Raw genomic sequence first — 12,005 nt, 5'->3', positions numbered from 1 at the left:
TGATCACAATGGAATCACACTAGAAATAAGTAACAAAAAGTTTACAGAAAAATCTCCAAACATTTGGAAACTAAAAAAAAAATCACACTTCTAAACAATCCATGAGTCAAAGAAGTCTCAAGGGAAATAAAAAATTCATTGAACTGATTGAAATTAAAAATAGAGCATATCAAATTTATGGGGCACAGACAGTACAGTGCTGAGAGAGACATTTATAGCACTAAATGCATACATTAAAAAAAGAGGAAAAGTATCAAATCTATACTATAAACCCAAAGCAAGCAGAAGGAAGAAAATAATAAAGATAAGAGTAGAAATTAAAAACAGAAAAACAGTAGAGAAAAATCAGTTGAGCACAGAGTTGGCTTTTGAAAAGATCAGTAAAATTGACAAACCTCTAGCTAGACTGACACAGAAAAATAGAAATGTAGAAGATACAAATTACCAGTATCAGGAACAAAATAAGGGATACCACTACAGCCACTGCAGATAGCAAATGGATAAAAAGAGAATACTATGAACAACTCTACATGTAAATTCACATAAATTTGAAAACAGAAAAAATATGACCAATCCCTTGAAAAGCAGAAAGTAACACATCTCACCCAACATGAAGTAGATAATTTGATTAATCCTATAGCTATAAGGCAATTGAATTTATAATTCTAAAATCTCCCCCAAAAGATATCTTCAGACCTAGATGGTTTTACCAGAGAATTCTACCAAACATTTAAAGAAGAATTAACGCCAATGCTACATAGTCTCTTCCTGAAAACAGAAGATGAAGGAACACTTCCCAATTAGTTTATTACCTTGATAGCTAACAGAAACAACACACAAAAAAGAAGCTACAGATCAATATCCCTCATGCTTATAGAAGCAAAAATCTTTACCAAAATATTAGTAAATAGAATTCAACAATACAGAAAAAGAATTCTATACCATGAATAAGTGGGGTTTATTCCAGGGATACAAGATTGGTTCAATATTCAGAAATCAATGTATTCTACCATATTAAATGGCTAAAGAAGAAAAATTACATGATCATACCTTTGGGATCTAGGGCTGGACAAAATGTTGTTAAACTTGACACCAAAAGCACAGTCCATAAAAGAAACGGTTGATAAATTAAGCAAAATTAAATACTTCTGCTCTGAGAAATACTGTGTTAAGAGGATGAAAAAACAAACTACAGAGTAGGAAACAATATTTGCAAACCACATATTTGAAAACAGACTAGAATATATAAAGAACTCTTAAAAGTCATCAGTAAAAAAGCAAACAATCCAATTAGAACATGGGCAAAAGACAGGAAGAGATATTTCACTGAAGAAGATATACAGATGGCAAATAAGCATAGGAAAAAACGTTCAACATTATTAGTCATTAGAGAGATGCAAATTGAAACCATGAGATATAACTATACACGTATAAGAATGGCCAAAATGAAAAATAGTGACAGCATCTAATGCTGGGGAGGGTGTGGAGAAACTGGATCACTCATACATCACTGTTGGAAATGTAAAATGGTACAGCCACCCTAGAAAATAATTTAATAGGCTCTGTTAAAAACTGAACATAGGACTACCAGCAATACTGGGCATTTATCCCAGTGAAATGAAAGCTTATGTTCATACAGCTTTATACATGTTCATACAGCTTTATACATAGCAGCTTTATTCTTAATAATAATAAAAGAAACAACTCAAATGTACTTTAATGAGTAGGTAAAAAGTTAAAAACACTGTGGTCCATCCAAAGCATGGTACTCAGCAATAAAAACGAACAAACTATTGAAACACAGCAAATGGATCTATCTTGAGGGAATTACACTGAGTGAAAAAAGCCAATCCCCGAAGGTTACATACTGTATGATTCCATTTTATAGCATCTTAAAATGAAAAGATATATATATATAAATGGGAGACATTAGTGATTGGTAGGACTCTCTTGACTGCATGAATATCAATATTCTGATGGTGATATTGTACTATACTTTTACAAGATGTTGCTCTCGTGGGAAACTGGGAAAAGGTACGTGGGATTGCTTGGTATTCTTTCTTACATCTCCATGTAAACTACATTTATATCAAAATTAAAAGTTTAATAGAGCTATCAAGCCATGAAAAGACATGAATGGCCCTTAAATGTATATTGCTAAGTGAAAAAAGCCAGTCTGTAATGGCTACTATATGACTCCAACTCTATGACATTCTGGAAAAGACAAAACCTTGGAAGACAGTAAAAGAATCACTGGCTGCCAAGCGGCTGTCTGGAGGGAGTGGAGATGAAGAGGCTGAGCACAGGGGAATCTTAGGGCAGTGAGACTCTTCTGTATGATACTGTAATGGCAGACGCGTGACAGTGTGCATTCATGAAAACCCATAGGACAGTGCCGCACAGTGTGAAACTTTATGTAAACTGTGGACTTCAGTTAATAATACTACGTCGATATTGGTCCGTCAATCATAACAAGTATAACGCACTAATGCAAGATGGTAATAATAGGAGAAACCGTGTGCTGGGAGGAGAAGGGGTATATAGGAACATTATACTATACTTTCTGTTTAGTTTTTCTGTAAACCTAAAACCGCTCTAAAAAATAAAGTCTATTATTAAAAAAATGTTCAATTAAAAAAATTTCCATAGCCCTTCCTAATGCAGCGCAGAGTGGCATTGTCTACTCTCTAAGGTGAAAAAACAAAAAAATTCTGTGCTTTACAGTCCCCAGGGTTGGCAGAAATAGCTTACGGAAGAGGAATGAAGGCGCACAACAGGGTACATGAGGGTATTTTACAGTTTCCTGGGATTTGTTTGCCAGCTCTGCTGAGTTCTACAGGGAATATTCACTATTGTTTATTTGCAAGTGTTTGGAGGCTGTTACTGTGTGCTAGCAACATGGAAGGAGCTGGATTGTTTTTCAGTGTGTCTATGAATATATCCCTCAGTGTTCTAGAAAGTGTGACAGGAGTGGACTATTTCAGCTTTTTGATTCTGGAATCAAAATAGCAAGTTCCCTTTAGATCACAAATGATCAAAAAGACACAATATGGCTTATAGTAATTTGATGCAATACTACGGGGTGGAGGGGAAATCTCCTTTGCTTCTTAAATGCTTCTTAAAATAATTCAATTAGCAATGCAAGAGAGAGAAACAGAATAAAATAATAACACAGAAAATCGAAATCAATAGATTTTTTTTTGTCCATTAACCTTCTAGGAATACACATTCTATGTAATGTATTTATATATTACAAATAATGTTTTTAAACAAATTTTTTAATGGGACATTTTCAGGAAATAAAAATGCCCCAAAGCAGGCAGCCACTAGAAAATGCAAAGACAACAGTCTTTATATTATAGCAATGGAATCTCTCCTTACAGTTAAGGCTACAAAGTTTTTTCATAAGGAAACCAAAACAGGGATGCAGCTTTTCTCTTTCTCTCCTTTTCTGTTGCCAATTTGAGTCATTATAAACAGTTAAATGAAAATAGAGGAGCTAGAAAAAGGAATAGCATATTATTATGTTATTTTCTATAAGTTCTAAATTTCAAGCTATGGCATAAGTTTAATTTGGGGATCCCAAGACAAAAATTTGAGAAAATGTTTTTATCTCATTTTCCTCTTCCTAATGGCCGCCAATATTAGCTGATTCCACCAATGTTTCTGAAATAACCACATGCCCTACTTGAATTCCATCCCTATGGCCACTTAGATTTACAATAGTTTTCTGGGGTATATTTGACAGGAATTAATTAACCTTTGTGATTGATACAGGAACAGGTGTGTGACCTGACCCAGGTCAATGAGGCAAAATATCAGGACTTTTCTTTGTGTACATTGTGCCAAAGATACTTTCTTTTCCTGCTGCAGGTAAGCACGGATGTATATTGCCCAGGAAAATGTTGGTATGTACTTGATAAAATGATAGAGCCAGATGTGGGGTGAAGCTTACCCCAAGAAAATCAGAGCAGAGGGAGAAAGAAACCTGGTCCTTAATGGCATACTTGAGCTGCCAGATGAAGACTTAACAAATCACCTCTGAACTTTTCAGTTATGTGAGGCAATAAATTCCCTTTAGTTTGTTTCTGATTTTCTGCTATTTTCAACTAAAAGCATGCTAACTATGGTTATTCTCTTCAGATCTTCATCTCACTGATGTAGGTCCAAAAAGTCTATTAAGATTGGAATCAAGAAAGAGTAAAGAAGAATAGCCTAGAAGCCCAGCAGTGGGGGCCTCGAAGAGGAGAGGAAAAATAGAGCAGAAGTATAAAATATGGATATACCTCTGGCCAGACTCCTTTGGGCTCATAAGAAACATTCACTCCTTTTTAGCAAAACACAGTAATCATCACCCAAGTTGCTACAAGGAGTAGATGTGCAGCAAGAGCCATGAGGAACTTACCTACCCTCAATAATCAGTTGGTACAATCCATTATTACTAGTAAATTTATACCACAAGAGAGGAGACAAAAGAGACAAAAAGGAAAGAGGAGAAGGCACACAAAATAATTGACCAACTCTCAACTCTCTTTGCTTATTCTTCATACTTCCTTCTACTACCTTTAAGCCTAAATTTTCTCCCTCTTACTCTGTAAGTAACAGACAGTGAGTTAATAGTTGGCTTTGAGTGACCATCTAAAGGTCCTGTGTATCTCTGGGACCAGAAGCACTGCATGAGAAATCTAGTGGTGTCTGGAGCAGGCTTGTACTGGTTCACAAGAGTCGATTGATAAATTTTCAGAAATTCTGTTAGCCAGTAGTTAAACTCAGTGAACATAACCACTATTAAAATTAAATTATATAAACTTAATAATAAGTTATATTAAAAAGAAAGCAATAAATACTCAAAAATATCACTTTCTAAATGTTTTGCTCCTTTTTGCTATTATCTATGCTCTTGATGTTTTCTTATATCTATTATATCTGTATGGTGGAAATACTGTATAGTGTTGTATTACTACACATCTCTTTCCAACTCTGCATTCAGTTTCTCCTTGATGGTAGCTCAAAATTGGCCATGGCAAGAGTATTTATACCACAGAAATTGGCAAATTCTACAAACCAAGGCATTTTTCCCCCCAAAGAACCAGTTAAATATTCACTAGCAAACTGATAGAGACATAGGAACATTTTAAGTCAATATATTTTGCATAAACAAACAAACAATAAAAGACATAAACTAAATTCTCCAAGGTTTTTTTCCCCTTCCCTTCCAGTAGTTAAGTTTATGATGTAATTGGAGCTGGAGTTCCAGACCATCTGTGAGTTGGGAAATCTAATGTATGAACACTTTCATTTACTTAAACTTTCAGAGTGAAAAGAATGGTGTCAACTGAGCAGATAGAATCCAAGTTCAGCTGTTCCCTGCCCTTTATTGCAAACTCTGTGCAGGGTCTTAACAGTGTGTTTAATCTGGATGCCTGATAAATGATATAACTTATTCAGGGTTCATATCCTTGCCCTGATGGATTAGAAGGTTGTCTTTGTGGCATTAGATCATCTATTGAAAATAATATTGCTAGGCATGCTTTCCTGTTAATGTCATTTATAGTGATCCAGAATTTTCCATTTATTCTTTAAAGATTTTATAGGACTTAATCTATTATAGTTTGCTATTATTTTAAGGAAATAATGATTATTTTGGAATAAATATCTAATTATAAAAAACTATTACAATATAACTTTAGGGTCTTGACCATTATCAAATTAATTTCCACAAAAACCTCCACATTTTTCAATCTACTAGAAATATTAAATAATTGTAATCAATATTCTTTCTCAGTAATGTCCTCAAATGTGCATTATTTTTGTAGCCAAATTAAGATTTAAAATCTTACATTAAAAAGTTCAAACTTTTGATTTTTGAATATACTTTCCTTCCACTTTAACCATATTACTATGAGTACTGGAAACCAAATGGAAAATTGCATTTTATTGGGAGAGTATCAGTGATCTTTGAAAATGTGATCAATTCCTTTTTCAAACCTTTCTTCAATATGCAGTCTTATGAGCAGACACTGAACCTAAATTCCTCCAAAAAACTTTTTTTTTCACATTTATTTCATAGGTTAACATTCTAAAACTTAGTCAACAAGGATTTATGTGTGCACAGGTAGTTCTGTATTTTTAATTTGTAATTTTGATCCTACCAAAGTTACATATTTAGTTAGATCAGTGAATCCAATTCATAGTTTGTAAAGATACCCACTTATAAATAATAGTAAGACAAAAGATCTTTTAAAACTGTTTCGCCATGATTCACGGGCAGCTGCAATTCTGGTAAAATGGGCAAAACCACAGAAGGGGAGATAACTGAAATTGATTCGCTTTAGGGTGGTCCTATCAATTTACTTAAAAGCCTGATTGAAGCCAAGAGATTTTCTCTACACTTAACAGGACCCTTCTGCCTGTTTACAGACAGTTGGCCTGTGTAGATTGAATAATAGTCCATAAATATACATTATTGCATACTGCAACATGCATATATACATATTATATAAAAGTTAATAGTCCAGACTGTGGTTTTGAATAATACTTGAGAAGTCTACATTTGATTAAAGGTTTATTAGTAATCTTTAATAATTTTCTCTAGATTAAAAAGTTGATTTTGAAACTCATCTGGGATTCTATATTTTCCTATTTCATATCTCCTTGCCTTGATTTGAGTTCAAAAATTTACTGTTAATGTATTACCATTCAATAACTGTGCAAATCTATAAATATTTAAAAAATGAGATTACCAATGTATTGAATTATGCAAATTGAGTTACACAAACCAGTAATTCATCTAGTACTGTTTATAGGATGTATATCTAGAGCATATTAGAGTGAAAAAGGCAACAAAGAAATGATGTTCATCATTCTTCTAGGATGATAGAATATGGCAAGAATTAAACATTATAATTTCAACTTTGGTATAAATTGGAATTTAGCCTAGTTCCTGCTGCTACTTTGCTGGAGAGCGTTATTAGAAATCTATGGCATGCTTAGAAAAATCCATGATTTCACAACATATTATTGCACACCAATTTTCAAGATAAAGCATGCTTTTTCTTCGGGTTATGAGAATGCTAATGTGAAATTTTAAACCAAAGAAAACTAACAAATTTGTACATTAAGCATTAGGTTAAGTTCTTTTTCTCCCCTAGACTTTTTACATTTGATCTGTAGTGTTTAAGTCCTTCCTGGTGTCCTCATTTTTATATTGATGACTTGATTAATTACAGTTTAAGATATGCTTATACAGGAAAAGTAAAAGGGGTCTTCACATTATCTTTTGTCTGAAAGTCAAGACATTATATCTATGCTTTTCAAAGTACCCCTGCAATTTGTGTTAATATTATCACTGCCTCTGTTATTGGTGGAAAAACTCAAATACACTGATGTTTGAGCACATAGCTCAATATAATAGAATCATGAAATTTTAGAATTAGATGACTCAACAGATCCAACCTCTTCATTTTCAGATGAGGTATCTGCTGTCTGGTCTGGAACTCAGGGCTCCTGGTACGATATCAACAACAGCACTCCATTTAGAACCTGGCTTCCTGTTTTCAGACCACAGACTAAACTCTTTTCCTGAAATCGCAAAAACAATCTGCTCAGTCCTCTTCTGTGTGCTGGGAAAAGCTGTTCACCAGTCATGAGGGAAAAAACAAACAAACAAAAAACATACCAAAAAAGTCCTCACAGAGCCCAGGTGCGAAAACCGTAGGGTGACTGAAACAACTGTAGTCTTTTTATTTCTGAAGCTCTTCTTCTAAACTGTCAGCAATATCTGTGCTTAAGATCAGGGGACAGCATACTCCCAGTTCTTAGATAATTTTAATTCCTATTCCTTTTCCCCACCATTTCTGGACGGATGCCAGTTGCTCTAGAGTGCCTCTCCTTCCTCCATTCTCATTCCCCATTCTCTTTCTCTATAGACTTATTACTTCCTATTCTTTTATCCTTCCCTCTCTCTCTCTCTTCCTTCAGTAATCAAGTCTCAAATGAGTTACTGAGTGAGAGAGAAACATGATCACCACTGGAGAATATGTACAGCATCAGGAGTAAATAGCACAGGGCTGGTGGGCATGGAACCATTATAAGCCATCTTTTCTTGCCTCCACAACTAATTCATGACAGATAATGGCAAAGTATTTTGGTGTTTTTGTCTTTTAGAATAGCACTTGTTATACAGTTGCAACATGGCTCTGATATTTCTGTTTAAAGCTTCTGGGTTTTGCATCACAGTAGTAACACAAAACAGCTACTAATCATCAGCTCTAACACTTTTAATATTGATGTTGATGACCATGTTGATGATCATCATGATATGATGCTGAGGATGGTCTGTCTGAAGGTATAGAGCCTTAGTGTTGGGAGATACTTTTTATTAATTACTGTTGCTTCTGGTACATTATTTGACACCAAATCATTATGGATCCATAATGAGTGAACAATTGGCATATAGTTAGTAGAGGCTCTGAGTTATCTACATTTTTACTTGTGCTATCCAGTTCTATGTATTTTAGTCTATATGGGTAGGATTTCTCAGTAATTCTTTGAGGTTATTTCTCCTTCAGATTCAATGAGTGCTCTGATGAAAAACTCTCCTTTTTGATTCTTATATTTTCCTACTGATCATCTCAAGGCTCACCAGCTATAGTCTCTCTCCCCACAGCAAGAACTGGACTGAACTCCTAGCTCAGGTTTAGAAGACAACTCATTGTCACATTTCATTCTCCTCCAGGCTAAATTTCTTTGAAAAGTGATATAAAAAATAAATGAATTATAATACTGAAAAAAAAAATCTTGATGCACAAGGGGAGAAGGGAGTGGGAGAAGAACTTCAAATAGCTTCTCTATTCATTTTTATAGAGGACAATCCAGTCCAAATTTTACTTAGTCTTAGAATTAAGATCAAAAGAGTTGCATGCTTTATCTTAAATTATACAGGTTTTTGTTGGTGTGAAGTGTTTGAAAGTTTGCAGAATTATTCCCAGAAAGGTTTCTCTGCAGTCCATGTCTCATTTCTGCCTCCTTAGAAAAAATGATACTCCCCTAGCTCCAGATCTCTAAACACTATGTCATATACAAATAGTAAAGTTCCATGTAAAATGTCAGAGGAAATAAAAGAAGGAAATTATTTAAACTGCTTCCTAAAGTACTGCAGCTGTTTTATCTGAGATGAGTTAAGAAAGAAGTCTGTGATTATCCCTGTTATCTGTAGTACTTGACCTCCAAACAAAGGCAGAGCATGTGACTCCATTTAAGGGACTGGAAATCTTCCCGTGACTTGGGAGGGAGGGCTTCAGCAGACTTTACTTGGCCAGGACCTGTTGGTGGTGAGATTATAGTCTTGAGGTTTTTTTTTCCCCTTGAGATATAATTGTACTTTTTCTTTATATTTCATAAAACAACAAAAGTTATATTATAAAAAAAGGAAAAGATACTCTTATAGGTCTATGTCAGAAATAAGAGAGTAGAATCCAACACATGATTTAAACTGGGAATACATTAAAATGATGGATTGATTTGTGATTATGATGCAATTAGAAAATGATAACTTATCCCAAGCCTAGTTTTAAGATAAATAATCTAGTCTCAAACTCAAGTGATTATCTGATTTTTTCCTTATTGATCAAGGAAACTATTAAAACAATTTCAAGTAAACTACATGAAGCAGGAAATACAAAGAAGTGCAAAAATTTAAAAGAAGCTTGAATTTTGGAACCTTGCATTGGTACAAATTTAGTTCTGGTGTCTGATTCAGAATTATTTTCACTTTATTCCAAACTAGTTTGACATCATAGTAAAAATGGGTCTAAGTTGAAGCCAGTATGGTGATTTTGTATTGCAAAAAAATAGAAAGCAAAACTTAATAACAGAACCCTTTAGATATGACTGCATTATGGGGGGAAGCATCTAACACAGTCTCTGATTGGTTCTATTCAGCTTGCTTTATGGAAGGTGAAATATAAAAATGCTATACTTATGCCTTTTCCCAGCTACCTGGTGAAAGATCTCATTGCTCTAGGTCTTAGTATTGTTCAGGTAAAAGGTCACATTCCTTGTTAATAGAAGGGAAATAAGGAGGTGCCCTGAAAACTCCACAAATATATTCTGGAATGGCTCAAATCAGCCCTTAAAACTATCTAGATATTCTACTTATTAACTTTTAAAATTGATGCTATCCTTTACTCAATTTCCTTTATAACAATCAAAGTTGAATTTCCTTTATAACAATCAAAAAGCAATGTATAAAGCATTACTTTCTAGAGTGTTTTGCTAGAGCTTAGAGAAGAGAGTGGAATATCATCTTGCATCTAATTTATATTAAAATTTTTTTGAGTTATATGCTTGAGACTATAAGAAATCTATATTTTCCTAGAAATTATAAATAGAAGTAGATTTCCACACAGAATATCTCGGTAAATCAGTTACTAAATATGAAGACTGGTTTCAGGGTTAAAGAAGTTCATAATGAATATGAATTCCAACTTAACACCTTTTTAAAAAAAAAAAAAAAGGACGCTAGAACAGATTTTGAATGATTTGTGTAATATAAGGTAAAAGAAATCAAGATAGATCTTGTGGGATGGACAATGAAGACAAGATTGTATGAGACCTGTCCAAAAAAGAGAAAAAAAGATCTGAGAGTGGTGATATTAACTTATAACGTGAAATGTGAAAGGCAAGCCAAGTAGAATGTACATCAGCTGTCAGATTGCTTCATTCCTTTAGAGCAGTTGTTCATCTGAAAATAGCTTTCAAATGAGAAAGGATGACTACAAAAGGATTAGTTACCATAGGCTTTTATACACCCCCTAGAGCTCCAGGTTTGTTATGACAGAATAGCAAGAATTTAAAGGAAGTAAACTATAGAATATTAAATAACATCAGGAAGAGTCTACATTAATGCTGAGCTATATTATTGCTGTGAAGGGTTTTCACTGATACCATTTCCATGGATTTCCTTCATGATGGCTGATGCTTGCTGTTTCCTCTGCTTCACCATGGTATTATGTGATAGCATGATTTTTTTGTTCCCTCCCTGTGAAAAATAAAGGAACATTATTGAGGCAATGTCAAGAACTCATTTGGAGTGTTTTATAATCATCCTTTTGAGAGACAGCATCTTTGTTCTTTATTAAGAGTTTATTATTGCTTTCTACTGAAAGACTTTAACACCATTCCTTGTCTGGTGACAGAGCATGCTATTCATTGACAGGCAATGTCACAGTGAACAGAGGCTGTTTCTCAGAGTTTCCAGCCCAGTCTTATCTATATACTAGTACAATGATTATTGGGCAATGAGAAACGATGAAAGAGCTGGACTCCTTTCCCCTTCCTCTCTCTTTTCCACAGTTTATTTTAATCTGTCATTATTTCCTTACTGGCCTTCATTTGTACTAACATCACAGTACATCAATTCCAGCAAATTGTAAGAATGAAGAAAGGACGCCAGATTAAACCAGAACTCTTTGGTGGTAGTATTTTAATATTGGCATCAACAGCTGTCCTTTAAAGCAAAGAAAGCCCATTAATGAGTCACAACTCTGAACTTCCTTGGACAACTGACTAATAGAACATTTTAGGAAACAATATACTTACCTTGCTCTTAGACCGTGCTTTTCAGGAAGGATGAATCCTGATTTGTGGAGGAAAGACTGGAGATGGAATATGGATGGCACTTGGGCCCGATGGTTTTTATCCTTGAGCCTGGGATAGCATGGTCCCTAGCTCTGACTCAAACTGGGGACTGAGCCTTTCTGAAGAGACTGGCATCCAGCTGACATCAACTGACTATATATAGCACCAAATACTTCAGCTACTCATATCTTCCTGGCAAAAGGGAGGAACCAAGAAAGATTAGGTTCTCTCCATTGTGTTTCTAGTTTGTGAGATGTTTGAATGAACATACAGAAGGTTTTTATGGAGTACCTTCTGTTTGAAGAGATACTAGCCAAAAAAGATTTTTAAAACTTTTTAAGATGTAGCCCTTACATTACATCTTA

At 34.4% G+C, this 12,005-nt stretch overlaps 1 protein-coding gene across 2 annotated transcripts in view; it reads right to left on the bottom strand.

The window, feature by feature from the left end:
• Positions 1-11,734, bottom strand: part of MYOZ2 (myozenin 2) — a 35,030-nt gene extending 23,296 nt beyond the window's left edge. The window contains exons 1-2 of one of the 2 annotated variants that reach the window (XM_024732003.1): positions 11,615-11,734; positions 10,948-11,037 (exon numbers count right to left, since the gene is read on the bottom strand). In XM_024732003.1, the coding sequence (XP_024587771.1) occupies positions 10,948-11,023 (76 nt within the window). In that variant the 5' untranslated portion in view covers positions 11,024-11,037; positions 11,615-11,734. Of the gene's footprint in view, positions 1-10,947; positions 11,038-11,601 lie in introns of both variants that reach the window. The other variant, XM_024732002.1, reaches the window with a different exon arrangement.
• Between the last annotated feature and the right edge of the window lie 271 nt (positions 11,735-12,005).

Source organism: Neophocaena asiaeorientalis, unplaced genomic scaffold (genome assembly GCF_003031525.2).
Source record: "Neophocaena asiaeorientalis asiaeorientalis breed wild unplaced genomic scaffold, Neophocaena_asiaeorientalis_V1.1 scaffold88, whole genome shotgun sequence".
Lineage (NCBI taxonomy): Eukaryota > Metazoa > Chordata > Mammalia > Artiodactyla > Phocoenidae > Neophocaena > Neophocaena asiaeorientalis.
Note: the sequence above shows the minus strand (reverse complement) of the source record. Positions and strands in the feature narration are given on the sequence as shown.